At 42.1% G+C, this 18223-nt stretch overlaps 1 protein-coding gene across 2 annotated transcripts in view; it reads left to right on the plus strand.

Annotated features, from left to right (window-relative positions):
* Window positions 1–15232, plus strand: part of LOC136675660 (pre-B-cell leukemia transcription factor 1-like) — a 75897-nt gene extending 60665 nt beyond the window's left edge. The window contains exons 3-9 of one of the 2 annotated variants that reach the window (XM_066652349.1): window positions 2025–2266; window positions 3471–3661; window positions 4226–4361; window positions 4871–5030; window positions 7993–8105; window positions 12064–12153; window positions 15132–15232. In XM_066652349.1, the coding sequence (XP_066508446.1) occupies window positions 2025–2266; window positions 3471–3661; window positions 4226–4361; window positions 4871–5030; window positions 7993–8105; window positions 12064–12153; window positions 15132–15224 (1025 nt within the window). In that variant the 3' untranslated portion in view covers window positions 15225–15232. The remainder of the gene's footprint in view (window positions 1–2024; window positions 2267–3470; window positions 3662–4225; window positions 4362–4870; window positions 5031–7992; window positions 8106–12063; window positions 12154–15131) is intronic. The other variant, XM_066652350.1, reaches the window with a different exon arrangement.
* The last annotated feature ends 2991 nt before the right edge of the window (window positions 15233–18223 follow it).

Here is an 18223-nt window from a genome sequence, read left to right on the forward strand (position 1 = left end):
CCAGCCCCTCACTGATGTTAATGTTGGTTGTGAAGGTTTGTGCTGTCAGTGTGTATTGGGACAAAGTTTACACACACATACACACACACAAGCTGGTCCAGCTATACTTGTGAGAACCTCCATTGAAATACTGAAACATTGTAACCAACAGTACATTTTCTCTGGAACCTCAAATGTAACATGGTGCACAGTATAATATTTTGAATACACAAAGTAAAATTTGGGGGCACGGTGGCGGCACGGTGGTGCAGCAGGTTAGTGTCGCAGTCACGTAGCTCTAGGGACCTGGAGGTTGTGGGTTCGATTCCCGCTCCGGGTGACTGTCTGTGAGGAGTTGTTGTGGTCTCCCTGTGTCCGCATGGGTTTCCTCCGGGTGCTCCTGTTTCCTCCCACAGTCCAAAAACACGTTGGTAGGTGGATTGGCGACTCAAAAGTGTGAGTGTGTCTGTGTTGCCCTGTGAAGGACTGGCGCCCCCTCCAGGGTGTATTCCTGCCTTGCGCCCGATGATTCCAGGTTGGCTCTGGACCCACCGCGACCCTGAACTGGATAAGAGTTACAGATCCTCACAAACAAAATCGTGCCACACACACACACACACACACACTTCAGCAGGACGCCTGTGAGGCTTGTGATCACACTTGTCTGGGGTCGGAGGGTGTGAACTCCAGGGGGCAGGATTCAGGTTCAAACTGTGGCCAAAAGAGGACACACACTCACACATTACTATTTGATATACCGGAGTATCAGAGCAGTGTTAACTCTTTCAGCAGTGTGTGTTCTGACCCGGTTCTATCAGAGCGGTGTTAACTCTTTCAGCAGTGTGTGTTCTGACCCAGTTCTATCAGAGCGGTGTTAACTCTTTCAGCAGTGTGTGTTCTGACCAGGTTCTATCAGAGCAGTGTTAATTCTTTCAGCAGTGTGTGTTCTGACCCGGTTCTATCAGAGCAGCGTTAATTCTTTCAGCAGTGTGTGTTCTGACCCGGTTCTATCAGAGCAGTGTTAATTCTTTCAGCAGTGTGTGTTCTGACCCGGTTCTATCAGAGCGGTGTTAACTCTTTCAGCAGTGTGTGTTCTGACCCGGTTCTATCAGAGCAGTGTTAACCCTTTCAGTAGTGTGTATTCTGACCCGGTTCTATCAGAGCAGTGTTAATTCTTTCAGCAGTGCGTGCTGCAGTTGCTCTTCTGTGGGATTGGACCAGACAGACTCACTCTGACCCTGTCTCTGGTTTTGCTTGTGTTTTTGTGGAATTTTGCGCTGACACAGTTAGTTTAATGTGTCTCTGTCTCGTTTGAGTCTCATCGTTCCATTTGCTGAAGATAAACGAGGCCCGGGTCATAATTATTTACTCAACGTTTCGTCGCGAGTCGATGAAATGGTGGTTTTATCGTCTCGTGTCCTGCCAGGATCTGTGTTTAAGCTCAGATTTTTATCCCAGTGAAGAGAGCTATTAAAACACAGGTCATTTATCAGGCTCCGAACACTGAGAAACCACCAAGAGCTCCATCACACTTATTATTCCAGTCTGGACATTGATTTTTCTTTTATTTTTATGAGGCCGTAAATATGAGACCCATGTAGATGCTCTCTTAAGAGCAAGAGATACCGCAACAAAAAAAATCACGATACACCACATGCATTCATGAAAAACACTAAATGGGTCTCATCAGTTTCTCATTCCTCTTGTTTGCTCTGTAGTATTTAGTATGTCCAGGGCTTTGAGGACACTGAGACATTACTTCTCTGAAGTTTCTTAGTAGTTTCTCCATTTCACCATTCTCTCCCTGTGGTGTTTAAGTATCACCAGAGTATTATAAACACAGAGTCTTTCTATTTCTCTGTAGTTTCTCCTGTCTGTTGTATTGAGGATCTGAGGATTGATTTCTCAGTAGCTTCTCAGCACTTTCCCATCTCCTTTCATGTTTCTTTGTAGTTTCTCTACTCGGTGTTCTCTCTGCAGTATTGGAGGACAGTGAGTCCTAAATTTTCTCACCAGTGTCTCTTCCCTTTCTTTTCTCTGTGCAGTGTTGAGTATCCGAGGGGCTCAGGAAGAAGACCCCCCGGACCCCCAGCTGATGCGTCTGGACAACATGCTGCTGGCTGAGGGCGTGTCAGGGCCAGAGAAAGGAGGTGGCTCGGCTGCAGCTGCAGCGGCTGCGGCTGCAAGCGGAGGAGCTTCAGACAACTCGGCAGAGCACTCGGATTACAGAGCGAAGCTCTCCCAGATCCGGCAGATCTACCACACAGAGCTGGAGAAATATGAACAGGTCTGAGATCAGAGACAAGTACGGGAGACAGATCAGTTACTAATGCAGACAGTATAACATGTGGGTTTAGAGTACAGTAGAGTAGAGTGTCGACCCTGCAGTGGAAAAGCTCCACAAGACATCGTCCCTTCTGGGGTCCACTTCCAAAACAAGCACTTCTTATGGCTCCTGACTGCTTCAGTCCATGCTGTTGCCCCAGCTGTCCAAGGCCGGGAGCCCTGGGTGCAGTGGATTGCCCCCCTTTCTTATCACAAGGACAGTGTTAGACAGCATTGGCATCACTTTCTCCTGAAAGCTGTCCAGTGATGTTAGGTTATTGGTTTATGACCCAGAGGAAGCATGTGCTCCTCATTGTCCCGGAGTGGAAGTGCAGTTTGTGTAACTGGGTTTTGGGGTGACTAAATTGCCATAACTAAATTGCCAAATTACCTAAATCATTCATTCATTCATTCATTCATTCATTATCTGTAAGCGCTTATCCAGTTCAGGGTCATGGTGGGTTCAGAGCCTACCTGGAATCATTGGGTGCAAGGCAGGAATACACCCTGGAGGGGGCAACACACACTCACACATTCACTCACTCCTACGGACACTTTTGAGTCACCAATCCACCTACCAACGTGTGTTTTTGGACTGTGGGAGGAAACCGGAGCACCTGGAGGAAACCCACACAGACACAGTGAGAACACACCAAACTCCTCACAGACAGTCACCCGGAGCGGGACTTGAACCCACAATCTCCAGGTCCCTGGAGCTGTGTGACTGCATCAATACCTGCTGCGCCACAGTGCTGCCCATATTATATACATATAAATAAAATTTATTAAGAGTTGGTTATTTTATGCATATTCCATTGCAGTTTGTGATTAAAAGGTGCACAAGGTAATTTGTTTAAAAAAGTTTATTTATGTTGTTATGCTTCACCCACTAAAACTAGTGCATTAGCCAAGGCGACCTCCAGTGGCCAAGCATGCGAACGACTACAGCAGCGACATAAAGGACATTTATTTTTTTGCAAATAAATGAGGAATGAATGAATGAATGATGATTTAGTGTAGTAATACTCACCAACATTTCAAGGCTTTGGGTTTTTATCAGCATCTCTGGAGTCAATTTGAGGAGTTCCTAAAAAGTGAGAGTGTAAGGTTTTATTATTGTATTAAATTTGTCAATTAGTTTATTGTATTTAATGCATGTTTTTTAGGCATGTAACGAGTTCACAACCCACGTGATGAACCTCCTCCGTGAACAGTCTCGCACGAGGCCGATTTCACCGAAAGAAATTGAGCGCATGGTCGGCATCATCCACAGGAAGTTCAGCTCCATACAGATGCAGCTGAAACAGAGCACGTGTGAAGCCGTGATGATCCTCCGCTCCCGTTTCCTAGACGCAAGGTTTACCACACACACACACACTCCACTCCACTCTCTCAGTTCCACTGACCACACAGGATCACTGTCAAGTTGTATTAGTGTGTGTTGTGCTTGTACGAGTGGATCAAACACCGCAGTGCTGCTAGAGTGTTTAAACCCTGTGTTAACTCACTGTCCACTCTGTTACACACTCCTACTTCATTGGTCCACCTTGTAGATGTGAAGTCAGAGACAGTAGCTCATCTGTTGCTGCATAATTTCTGTTGGCCGTCCTCTAGTCCTTCAGTGGACACAGGACACTGTCGGCTGGATGTGTTTGGTCGGTGGACTATTTTCAATCCAGCAGTGACATTGAGGGGTTTAAAAACTCAAGCGGCACTGCTGTGTCTGATTGACTCGTACAAGCACAACATACGCTAACACACCACTGCCCCAATAATGTCAATGAAGTGCTGAGAATCATCCACCTCTTAAATCATACCTGCTCTGTGGGAGTCCTGAGATTTGAAGAATTGGGGGAAAGGGATGTACCAATGTATGCAGAGAAACAGATTGTTCTGTTTATCACTGTGTTTTGTTTAACAGACGAAAGAGGAGAAACTTCAACAAACAGGCCACGGAGATCCTGAATGAGTATTTCTACTCTCACCTCAGTAACCCCTACCCCAGCGAAGAGGCCAAGGAGGAGCTTGCCAAGAAGTGCTCCATCACAGTCTCCCAGGTTCACTTTATATCACTCTTCACAGTCTTCACTCCATCTCACTATTTACAGTCTCCAGCTCATTTCACTCTCTACAGTCTCCATCTCATCTCACTATTTGCAACCTCCATCTCACCTCACTATTTGCAGCCTAAGACTCACTCTTTACAGTCTCCATTTCATCTCACTCCTTACAATCTCCCACTTATCTCAATATTTACAACCTGTCTCATCTTATTCTTTAGTCTCCATTTCATCTCACTTCCTACAGTCTCCATCTCATCTCACTCTCTAAAATCTCCATGTCATCTCACTCTTTACAGTCTCCATCTCATCTCACATTTTACAACCTCTGTCTCATCTCACTATTTACAGTAACTGTCTCATCTCACTCTCTACAGTCTCCTCTCACCCCACTATCAACTATCTCCAGCGCATCTCACTCTCTACAGCATCCATCTCATTTTACTCTCTACAGTCTCCATCATTACTCACTCACTCAATGTTGTCTTTATTCCTGTGTCCTCTAGGTCTCTAACTGGTTTGGAAACAAGAGGATCAGATATAAGAAAAACATTGGTAAATTCCAGGAGGAGGCGAACATGTATGCTGCTCGGACAGCTGTTACTGCGGCAACCGCTTCCGCTCAGGGCAGCCAGGCCAACTCCCCCTCAACCCCCAACTCAGCCGGTGAGTTTTTGGACAGGAGATTTCACTGAGTTCTCACCCAAACTCACTCTGAGTTCAGGCCCTTATCCCAGGCTCTGTCTAAAGAAAAATATTTATCTCCAAAATAGTAACTTTAAAGGAGAAGGAAAAAAACTTCTAAACTTTCAAAGGAAGTCAGTGTAAAAAGACTTTATTTAAAGTGATTTTGGAGCATTTCTATTGGTCCATTCATCATGAAATGTTCACACAAAGTAAATGGCAGCTGCTGTGTTCATATTGATGTAAACTGAAAATCCACAAACATGGAGATACCTGTTTTTCATTGGACAGTTACAATAAGTTCATAAGACTTTCACTACACCCAACAGAAAGCTACTTCCACTGTAAAGTTCCACTGTAAGCCGGGCAGACACCGCAGTTTAAAGCAACAATAGGTGGTATTTTTACCTTAAAATTCCAGCTTCAAAATCATTGTGATGCTCCACTGAGCTGTAATGGGGAGAATAGAGCCGCTGTCGTTGCTTCCCTGGCAAGTTCAGAAACTGCACTATGTAACTTCCCAAGGAGGGTAGGAAACCTCACCTTGGGCCACTGCCTGTGAAGAGTGTGGTGTGTCCTCCCTGTGTCTGTGTGTGTTGGTGGAGTGACTGAAACTGTCCACAGGTTTGAGTGTGAGTGAATGTGTGAAACTGACCAAGTTTTAAAACATTGATGATAAAGCATCAGTGATCTCCCAACAGGTCGTAGTTAATTATCTGGGAAATACTACAGAGAAGTCTGTATATGATTAGACTCCATACCAATAATTGAAAATTAACCCAGGAATTAAACATGCCATACTCATTAGAGAGAGCTTTTAGCGTTAGAAAACCTCTGGCAAAAACAGATCTCAGTAGTTTGTGGATCAATAACAATCCTAATTTAACTCCATCTCTATTCTGAACCACAATAACAAGTCTCTCTACTTTCAGTTTCAGTTCACTCTGCCCTAATCAGCCTTCCTTTACGTATGGCGAGTTTCCACTGCAGGGTCCCTACTTGACTCTACCCGACAATTCTGCTTCTCCATCAGCTAAATGTGGTCCTGATTCTGGACCCGGGTTCTTTTATAAGTCCCTGCTCTTTCATGGTTCAGACTGAGCAGGATAGGGACTAAACAGTGACGTGTAAACGTTGTAAAGTGCTGAGTGTCCAGAGAGAGTCATCACTGGGTCAGTGGCTGATGAAAGGATGCTGAAAACAAAGAAGATGCAACAAAGAACGAACAAACTCTACTGATCTGTCTGAACTGATGACGGAACTGTGTTCAGTCCCAAACAAAAACAACGACACGCCAATACAAAATGAGTAAACAAGGCTGAACATTACCACCTCTGTTGTTGTGGCATCCAAAGCCAGCTGTTCCCGTTAGAGACTGGGATTTGAGACAACACTAGATACATTTTGTAGAGTAGGAACCATGCAGTGGAGCTGAGGCCTCATCAGGGATTGAATCTGTGATGTCCTCGTTATAACAAAGTTGTCCACATGTGGAGGACCCACTCTGTGGAGTATAAACTCAATCTTCAATCTCAGACTGCTGTTGTAAATTGAGCCAAGTAATGGTCGCTTCTTTGTAGAGAAGGGTCTTATGTACTTTTATATAATCAACTCAACACTGTCATTTAACCCCAGGACTGACCAGATACTTTGGCCTGTGGTCGCAAATGTCCAAGCCGTGACCTGGTGGACATTGTGGACTTCCCTGAAGTGATTAGAGACCCGTGTGCATCCGATTAGAGCTCGGTGGTTATTTGAGGGAAACGAAGTTAAAGAGCTGCTGTCTTAAACATGTGGGGATCAGTCGTCCATTAAAGTGCAAATAGCTCCCTTTATTCCCACCCTAACTCGATTAGCACTTCCTAAACGACTCGGCCGTGACCTCACCACGGATCTTCTCCTCAGAAAATACCTCTCTGCCTCATAAAATTATATAATAAACCTAATATCCAAATGTATACCATTTAAAAATTTAGTTTTCAATACTTCAATTAAAAACAAACTATTTAAGAAGTATATCATGTTTATTATGTAATTCATTAATTGCAAAATAATTTGACTTGAAATGTCAGGACTGACGGAGGCGGACCCCAACCCTATAACACAGTACTTTATTTAGAACACATAATGAACTGAGATAACACTTAAGAGATACTTTAACAGAGATCTGAGACAAAGACTGGATAATGATACTGAGATATATGGAGACCTAGACTGAGAGACAGAATCATAGAGAGACTTAGGACTGACAATGGAGGACAAAGGAACTAACAGACTAAGAAGAGACACTAAGGAGAGAGAGAGAGAGAGAGAGAGAGAGAGAGAGAGAGAGAGAGAGAGAGAGAGAGAGAGAGAGAAACCAGATGATCACACGAAGCACAAGGAGTAGAATAATAATAAGAACTAGACAGACCAAAGAAGCACACGTGAGGAAGGAGAAACAGAGGAGAGAAACAGACCAACCAAACAAGCAAAGCAAGGGCGAGGGAAAGGGAATCGTCCAGCAAAGAAGTACAGACTCAAAGGAACTTTAATACACACAAGAACACCTGAAACAGATAACAAAGGGGCAGGATTACAAAGGGGACACAGATGGAGACAGTGACAAGAGGGTGGAGTGAAGGCGGGACTATATATGAGGATATATTGTATTGTATATGACTTTACTGTAATTTTAGTCCTGAAATTACCTTTTATTAAACATTTTCTCTACTGAATTTTATTAATTTTTTCCTCTCTTATTGATTCCAAACTTTTGAAGCAAAATATTTGTGCTTTTTATTTTTTTTTAAATCACTTTCACGTATTTCCTGCTGCTGAAGAAATCTTTTCACTAACAGCTTTATCTGTGCTGTGCATGACTCTATAATCTCTTTCTTCACTTTCTTCCCCTCTTTTCCCCTCTCTCCATTTCCCTCCCTCTGTTTCTTTCTTTCTCTCTCAGGTTCTGCTGGTTCTTTTAACCTGTCCAACTCTGGGGATTTGTTCATGAGTGTTCAGTCTCTAAATGGAGACTCGTACCAGGGGGCTCATGTGGGCGCCAACATTCAGTCACAGGTAGGGGGCGCCACAAGACCTCACTTAAGACCTTGCGGCTATTTAAGGGAGTTTATTATCTACTTAAATTAATAATGAACTTAGAAGCTTTTCATCAATACTTAATATAGATGTTATGTTAATTTCATTGTGAATATTAAAGTTAGTAATGAATACTCAAGTTTAGTTAAGACTGAAGTTACTGGGGGGTGGGGGGTGTTCAAGGGTCAACACGTTCAAATGGTTTTAAAAGTAATCTTGATGATGCCTTAATAATATCATACGTATCAGACGTCTTGGAAATCGTGTTTAAGTCTAATAGGGGTGTCACAATAAACATTGTATTATTCTTTTTTTTTTCGATACTATACGAGCTGTGAATCGAATACATGCCTTATGGGAAACTACGCCATATTGTTTTGGTTGGATGATTAACTGGATGTGAAATGGCTAGCGGATAGAACCAGACTGGGCTGGAACTAGTGTTGCTAACCGTCCCGTAAAATATACTCTAAAATATGAACCGATACCGGACACGTTTTGTTCCGTATTATGGAGGTCACACTTTAATGGCGATGGTTTGAGACACACACAGCTCTCTCTCTATCTCTCACCCCTAGTAAGGGGCAGATACTCCACGGCTTCTAAACAGAGAACGCGCTTCTCATTGGTCGTCATTTAGCCAATCAGCAGCCAATGGAGTCACAGTCCCTCCTACAGGGGGTTTGTTTTGCTGCGGCTCTGAGAGCAGCAGGTCAGTGCTGAAAAACTGGGAGTTTAAAGCTCTGCTTTTTAGATAGAACTTGTGTTAGCACCATGTCCCCATTTTTTAAATACATTTTTATATTAAATTTAAATTAAAATTTTATTTGTATTGCCCTCTTTGACCTCTACATCAAAAAATAAAAGGGACTTTAAAATCATGTTCTTTCTCCATGTTGTATTGAAAATGTATTGCATCGTGGAGCAAAACCAGCAATATGTATTGTATTGTGAAATTTGTGTATCGTTGCACCCCTAAAATCTGAGAACCAGACAGACCACTGGTCTTGAGCGGGGGAGGTCCTCATGTCACAATTTTTAAAATGAATTGTATTTATTTATTTATTTATAATTAAAATATTTTTTGTTCATGTATTTTTATTGTTATTATTATATTGTTTTTTAACAAAGAAACATCACAAAAAAAAAACAACTAAAGAACTTACACTTAGCACCGCCTTTCTTAAATTGACAGATCTCTAATAGTCAATGGCTTCAGTCCACTGCTCAACAGGGGCTGCACTTACACTGTGTAGTCTGGAAGTAGCTCGACCAACTCTTAAAAAATTATGGTTATACAATGGGTTTTTATTAAAGAAAATGGTTTTATATCAATGTCTGAGCACTTGAAGAAACTTGCATGATTAAAGGGTTCTTTGCATCATGAAGGGGTTCTTCAGATTGATGGAGAATGTAGATGGTTCTATACAGCACCTTTTATAGAAGGGTTATATATATGGCACCAAAAAGGGTTCCTCTATGGTTACGATGTTAAGCTTGTTAAAATAAAGGAACCAGATTGTGCTGAATAGAACACTTTTCTAAAAGGTACTATGATGCAAAGAATCCTTTAATCATGCAAATACTTCTTCAAAGGCTCAGGGTTCTATATAGAACCGTTTTCTTTGCCTTGTTGAGCCGTCATTTTTAAGTGTGTCCAGTGTATACACATTCATTAAAAAATGTGAAAATACAGATTTTAAAATCAGCTTAAATTCATAAAGACATTTAGAATTTTTATTGCATAGCCATTATTATTATTATTATTCTCTTTTATTAAATACTCAGGTTTAGTGTTGAGTCCTCGCCTAGTAAGAACAACACTAGGGACAACGGTAGATATAAGCCCAGCAAGGAAGATAGCAAGGATGTTGCCATTTTCCACAGTTGAGCCCTGATGTAGCATGTCGTCACTGTCCAAAGAAAAGAGTGCCTCACTAAAATAGTAATTTTACAGGAGAAGGAAAAATCTTTCAATAAAAGTCAATGTAAAGAGATTTAATTCCAAGTAATTTTGGAGCGTTTCTATTGGTCCATTCATCATGAAACTAAACGTCCACAAACTTGGAGATACACGTTTTTCTGTGGACAGTGACGCTGTGTAGATGGAGCACTTGGTTTAGAGACAGACCTGAAGTGTGTGACCACAGCACCATCTACACATTGTAGCTACATTGTTTTCACATTTCCATGTGTCCACGTCCCATCACTCCGGACAGTCCTTCCCTGTGATCTTTTGTTTGAATACTTTGTCTCCTGACCTTGTGGAGGTTAGCATTTGCCCCGAGCAGATTACAAACCTCAGTTATTGTCAACCTCTAATTGAAGAGAGTACAGTGGACAGTGTTGGACACAGCTCAGCTCTCGTCATAGTGTTAGTGTCACTCGACCTTGCCAGGCTCTCTCTCTCTCTCTCCAAACACAAACACACATTCACACACTCTTCATCCCCCAAGTCTCACTCTTCTTCCTCTCGGTTTTCCTTTTGTCATTTAAATAAACTTTCCTCAGGCTTTGGTTCCTCATGAATATTAATATATTCAGCGGACAGTTTCCTAAGGGAGTGTTTTCTGACTAGTTTCTCTGGTGTGAATGTTGTGCTTTCACAGCCGTCCTTTAACACAAGGACATTTGGTTACAGTTATTAAAATGGAACTACATTTTAAAGTGTACTTTAAAAATGGAAACTACTCTGAAATCAGTAGTAAATAGTAGTTTTCTTAGTTATTTAATATAAACCTGCACATATTTACTAGGGTTGTGTGGTATAACAATAATACTGTATACTGCAGTATTTAAAAAGGTGGACAGTACCTCAACATGAGGGTGGTATTTATGAAGTTTGTGTGGTGTCAGATTTCTGTTCCGTGTCTTTAAGAACACAGCCAAAAAGTTAATTTATGTACATTTAAGAGAGCCACAGGGAGGGGGCACTGTGGGAGCTCACTGACTGGTGATGTCACACTCTGAAATCTGGTGGAGAAAAACACAAGCCCAGTAGCCCACCACAGTTCTGAGTTTAGCGCTAAGTTTGGGTTAAAAGAGAGAGAAATGAAGCCAAAAAGAGACAAAATACTCACTTCACTCGACTTTGTGCTCACAGATATGAGGCTTTATTTGTAAATGTGTGGTTTGAGCCTCAGTTCCCTGGAAAATCATCTGCTGTGGTGTGCTAAACCACAAGGGCCTGTTCTAAACAGTGTCTTATTTCACTTATTTTCTGTTCCTCTAGAACCAGTCACTGAAATTTGCTCTCAGAATTTTATTTTATCGTCAGCACATGACAGTGTGCACTGTAGAGCTGTGCTGAGCTGAACTGCACCACGCCGAAAACCCTTCATTCAACCCACACTCACATGAGGGTCACACACTCCGACAGTGCAACCCCCAACCCACGTTAATACCGTATACGGTGATAATATTTTGAGATTCCGCCCATTCCTAATATTTACTCGATGGATTTGTATTGTCCCGAGTATCTAAAATAATACATTTTTTACGTTCACTCTCACAGTACCTTTTTATGCCGTGTACTCAAGTTTCTTTAGTATATTTTTATTTCCTAAGTAACCCAATTAAAATGCTGTTCCTCCTATCCCAGTGAGCTAGGAGTCAGTAGAAGCTCCTGTGAAACACGTGTTTATTTCTCTCCTGGTTTCTTCCCGTCCCACTGCTCATTTGTTCGGAATAATGTGATCCGTGTCATGTTTCATAATCAGTTCACAAGCAGGTCGGGTTTATTGTTGTGTTTGTGTAAAACAGACAGAGACGTTTTGTTGATAACCTTCTCCTGTTCCCTGAGGCCTGCTGCTATCTCTCTGACCTTTCTCCTGACTGAGCCAGTGTCTCTCAGCCAAGGCTCTCTTCTCTCACCTGCTCTATTGTTTCTGTTGTTTTCTTTTTTATTTACATTGTGTGTTTTTGGTGGTCTTTCCAGGTGGATACTCTTCGCCATGTTATCAGTCAAGCAGGAGGATATAATGACAGTCTCGCTGCCGGTCAAATCTACAGTCCACAGGGCATCAGTGTGAGTCTATGGCATCCTTCATTATCCCTTTATACTGCAACCAAGTGTTTATAATGGGAGTCCATGACATTGATTATTAACCCACACACACACACTCTCTAACACATCAGTGTCAATCAGTGTCTTTGGTTTTAAACTTGTGGCTGATCATGGACACTGCTAAATGAACACTTGGGGTACGATCTCTCATTCAATTGTTAAACAGAGGATAAACAAGATGCTGCCATCATTAAGTCCGATAAAACCCTGTATCTCAGTTTTTCCATATATTTCAAATAAATACAATTTCAAATCACGGTGGTGCAGCAGGTAGTGTCGCAGTCACACAGCTCCAGGGACCCGCTCCGGGTGACTGTCTGTGAGGAGTTGGTGTGTTCTCCCTGTGTCCGCGTGGGTTTCCTCCGGGTGCTCCGGTTTCCTCCCACAGTCCAAAAACACATGTTGGTAGGTGGATTGGCGACTCAAAAGTGTCCGTAGGTGTGAATGAATGTGTGTGTGTGTCTGTGTTGCCCTGTGAAGGACTGGTGCCCTCTCCAGGGTGTGTTCCTGCCTTGCGCCCAATGATTCAGAGTTGGCTCCGGACCCACCGCGCCCCTGGACTGGATAAGCAGTTTCAGATAAATAATGAATGAATGAATAAAATGTAAGGAGAGGAGCTGGCGCCCCCTTCAGGGTGTGTTCCTACCTTGCATCCAATGATGCAGGGTAGGCTCCGGACCCACTGCCACCCTTAACTGGATAAGTGGTTACAGATAATGAATGAATGAATAAAAGGTAAGGGGGAGTTGTCCGCCTCTCAGTAATGATCTACATTTGATTTGAAAAAATGAGTATTTACAAATACTCTTGATATTCCCAAACAGTTGAAAATGTCTCTTTGATTGAGGTTTAAACAGAACCCAGTGAGCCACGCTGTAATCCTGACTCTGTTGAGCCTGAGGGTCCAGTTTTAATGTTGTCACTTTAAGCCCAGCTCAATGGAGCTGAATGGTTGTCGTGATGGTGAGCTTTGCTACTGGCGACGGGCGCCCGGTAACAATCGCCAAGGTGATCACGACCTGTCAGGGGTCATCAGCGTTAACAACACACACACACACACACACACACACATACATATACAGATGTTAGTCCACTCTCTCAGGCAAAGCTCAGACATTGGTTCATTTTAATGGCCCATACTAAAGATATCAGACACATTCCCGTCCTCGCCGAAGAGTTCCCAAAAGCCCCACGGCAGCATTCTCCCCGTCTAAACAGCCCTGTTCAGAACGCCCTCTTTCAGCACCTGTTCCTTTAAATGATAGTGAGCCGCTCGCTGTTCACCCCGACCCCGAGCGTACAGCAGTACGTTTTCTGACTTATGCAACACACAGAAAACTGACTTGGTGGTCTTTCACAGTGTGTGGGTTGGTGGACCCACACATTAATTTGAACACGCACTGAACAAGGAATTTTTAATAATTTGACCCATTTAAGTACGGTATGTGACACAGGTGAGAGGGAAAACGTCAGGAGCATTGGGACCGTCCACTGTTCTAAATCAGAGCGTTTTCTGCCTATTATTCTTTTCCCGTTTGTAACTCATTCCACTTTCCCCCCATTGCTGATAATGATGGGGCTCGGGCGGAGAGTGTAATTATGCCTTTGGAACAGATGGAGGGTGTCACCGAAGCTTAAGATTTGAAAGTTATTTTTTTCCTCCCTCCCTCTCTCTCTCTCTCTCCCTCTCTTTGATTACAGACTGTCTCTGTCTAAAATAACAGGCTGTGAAAATAAGAGGCTGCCAAAGCTTTTTTTTTCACACTCTCCCTTTCTGTGTTTTTTGTCCCAATGGCATGGAAATTGCTATTAATGCTCCAAATGCTCTTTAAGGCGAACCTGTCTCCTGGATATGAAATGGCCTTCGTTTTTTAGGTGCCCATTATACTTTCATTCCTTTAGCCAGTGTGATAATTTGCAATAATTGATTCCTCCATCATCCGTCTCTGAAAAATAAAAGACCCAGTGTTGGGGAAATGACTCGTCTCATGGTTCATTTGCCGTGGTTTGATTGCGATTGTCTCACTCCCGAGGCTCTCAGCAGGTTCTCGCGGAAAAATGCTGTGTGTTTCATTTCTTTCGTTTTTTAATCTTTATATAAAATAAAAACACTATAAACTAATGCATAGATTTTTAGAGTTTTTACAACAGGTTTACAGTTTTAATGGCATCAACACGTCAACAAGTGTGCAGCTGATTTAACAAACCCATACGATCAAGGAGAACATCTGTAACCAAACTTTATTCTTTACACTCGCTCACAACACAGCTACTACTTTTTAGGGGAAAAAATCCTTTTACTGTTACTGTATTTATTTATAATTTTGTATTTATTGTAGTTGTACATTATTTTATACAAGAGCCATGATCAATGAGAAGATATTTTAAATAGTATTAATAACAAGAGAATTGGACAAAAATCCACAAAATATTTTGTTTTTTTTAAATTATGCATAATAGCAAAAAAAGGGGGCGGAGCTTAAGGCTTCTATGTACCTTTTTGATTTGCCAGGTCCCAATGAATCAGGGGAAAAAGATTTTGTCTCTATACCTCAGGTGGTAGGAGAGATGTAGGACAAACATTAACCTTCACTGTAGCGCCCCCTTGAGGCTGTTGATATGTGTGTGTGTGTGTGTATGCCTGTGTCTGAGTAGCAGGAGGGGCCTACTACATATCGTTGGGACTCATGGTTTGGGCTGTGCAATATTCTTTAATGCAGAAAAATAATAGAATAAAAATCTTTACAAGAACAATAGAATTTCTATCACTTCATGCTCAAACCCCAAATCACTTCAGGTGCATAAGACTTTGCACAGTAGTGTAAAAGCTAAATAAACATCTGGAGTTGTATCAGGAATGTATCATGACCCAAAATCCAGTGATGTCATGTGACCTGAGCCTCACTCTGATGTCTTATTTTATTTCTTTTGTGTTTCAGGCGAACGGCGGCTGGCAGGACGCTCCGACCCCCTCCTCAGTGACTTCCCCCACAGAAGGACCAGGCAGCGTCCATTCTGACACCTCCAACTAACCTCCAAGGACTTTAAACACACACACACACACACACACACCCACACCTGGGGATTAGGTATACACACAAACACACAGCATCCCAACACCCTAGAGTTTCTTCAGATGCACACACTTCCCCTTCATGAGGCTCTCACGCTGCGATGGGACAAATAGAAAGCAGAAACCTCCTCTTCCCATTTTTAGTGCTTCATTCTACCTCCCAGAAAAAAGACAAAGAAATCAGTGTCAAATAACAGCAGGCTTGGTTTTTCTGCCATTACCAGCACCAGAAAGCACCTGTATCTTCAGTGTCCAGATACTTTCGAGAGCTCTCTTTTTATCGGTACGCTATGTTCCATCTTTGTGTCTCTTTTGTTTTGTATATTTTTATATACAACACGTACATGCTACTTTTGTAATATTTTTGTTGTTGTGTTTGTTTGGTTTTTTTTTTTTACAAATAAGAGCAGAAGGAAGAAATGGAGTGGAAATGTTTGCTGTGTTCAGTGTGTCATACCACCTTAAAATTAGGGAGGACAAAACTGACCCGGCTGTGACCTGGCTACCTTAAAATTGCAGAGTTCGTGTGTTGCACTTGAAACAGGTTTTGGGTGGTGGAATTGTTGTGCAGAACTGAGGTAAATATTAGGGGTTTAAATACGTTTTAAAGTGTTTTTTTGTGTAACGTATAATTGTATAATAATCATTCTCCGGCTCTTTTGTTCTTTTACAGTACTTTTTTGTAGTATTAAAATTCACAATTCTCATTTTATTCAACAAAGAATAACCCATTGATTACCTGTTTGATGTTTAATACTACACAAGAGTTACCGTAAAATGACAGAAGTGCAGAGGATGTTGGAAGTTGTAATTAAAACAAAGTTTTTAAAGTGAGTGCAGGGCTTTAGCGAAGGCCACAGCAAATGAACATAAGGTTGCTGTTTGTTCAAATGCAGAAAAATAAGAGTCCCCATTTGTTGACATGGACCGTCACCGGTAGCACAGTGGATAACACGTCTGTTTTACACACAGCAAAGCAGGGTTCGCTTCCCCTGTCAGGCAGAGATACAAGTATCATCTTGCTCTAGCGACTTCTAAAAGATTTTAAGGCGGCCAGGTTTCTCAGTTATTCATTTAAGTTGAATTCAGTTGTAAGTTCTTCATGACCTCCTCGTTCCTAAACTCATTGTCCACTCCGGTCACTCTGCAGTTATGAACTTAAGTCCATTGGTTGCTCTGCATACTTTTTTTTTTTTTTAAACCCCTTTCCCCCTGTACCCCCACAGAGCGCTGCAGTGACACTGATGTGGTGGTGGTGTGTTAGTGTGTGTTGTGCTGATGAGAGTGGATCAAACACAGCAGGTGCTGCTGGAGTTTTTAAAAAAGTGTGTCCACTCACTGTCCACTCTGTGAGACACTCCGACCTCATTGGTTCACCTTGTAGATTTAAAGTCAGAGACAATAGCTCATCAGTCACTGCACAGTTTGTGTTGGTCGTCCTCTAGTCCTTCGTCAGTGGACACAGGACGCTGCTGTGGGTGTCTTGAGCAAATGGTGGGAAAACAAAGTATACAAAACAACAGATCGACTACAGTCTGTAATTATAGAAGTACACGGTGCTCCTGTGTGGTCAGTGGAGCTGAGAGAGTGGACAGTGAGCGTTTAATCAAGGAGGTCATTAGAAATAAAGGAGAAACGTCCCGAATAATTCTGAAGCCTCATTAAAGGCTGAACTGTTCCTGACGCAGATCCCAGTCGCCTCATTTCCTCTCTCTGTTTGTTTTGAGCTCTCTATGTTCAGCGAGACGACGACGAGCGGAAAAGGAGAGAACGTTAAGTCTTTATGGTTCCTGTTTAATTTAATTTTACCTCAGTGTCCACTCTCACCTCATATCACTTTCAGAAAGTAAACTGTTTATCCACCTCTATATGGGAATGTATCATCACACACTGCAAAAAAATATTTATTTTTGAAAGAAATCTTCCTGAATCTAGTAAATATGTCTATGTCACATTATGAGATTCCACAATGGAACACTGTTCTGGTTCTTAATGAAACATCTGTGACCTTCTTTGATCAAAACCCCACAGCAGCGTTCTCCCTCTGCCTAAACAGCACTGTTCAGAGCACCCGCTTTCGGCACCTGTTTCTTTAAATGATAATGAGCCGCTCGCTGTTCACCCCGACCCTGAGTCCACAGCAGTGAAGAGCAAAGAGCAGAAGCTCTGGTTTAAAGCCTTTTCTGCTCGGTTCTTTTTTTTTTTTCTGCGTTCATTGTGTCCGTTTAATCTTGTCTTTGTGCTCTCAAATAAACGCAGGTCCAGCGCTGTGATTGGACACTCAGACAAGGGGGCGGGGCCATTCTAAAGTCTCTGCACTTGACGTCAGAAATGGAAAATATCAGAATGGCTCATTTTATACCATGTTTTTTTTACTTAGAGCACATGGAAACCTGGCTGGGGGGTCTTGTTTCACAGTGTGTGGGTTGGTGGGCTCCAGATCCACATTAATGTGCCCATGCACTGAAGAGGGTTTTTTTTTTTTTTTTTTTTTTTTTTACAATATTCCTCATTTAATTATTTCTCAGTCATTGACTGGAACCGCCTCACCAGGACGCTGAATGAATGAATGAATGAATCTGGCAATGAGAAATATCTCATATCCACTAGATTATAGATTTTGCAGCATTTCCCATTTATTTGAGTAGACAAAAGGCCCAAGGTAAGGAAAACATATTATTAATTGACTTAAATTTAAACTTTTACATAATTTTCATATTAATATAATAATAATAACTGGATGTGGACGTAATCTACTGTGTGAGAAAGTTTCTCATGCCCAGATTAAGCCTAATCCTGAATTTAAATTATTTTTAATGGGGAGTCATCACCGTCTCTGCAGTTTTGTCCAAAATTGGGCTTAAAATTACAGCTTCAAAATCATTGTGCTTCACTGAGCTGTAAAAGGGACAACAGAGCCTCTGTCTTTGCTAGTCTGGGCTCAGCACTGCAGAAACT

The sequence above is a fragment of the Hoplias malabaricus genome, chromosome X1 (genome assembly GCF_029633855.1).
Source record: "Hoplias malabaricus isolate fHopMal1 chromosome X1, fHopMal1.hap1, whole genome shotgun sequence".
Lineage (NCBI taxonomy): Eukaryota > Metazoa > Chordata > Actinopteri > Characiformes > Erythrinidae > Hoplias > Hoplias malabaricus.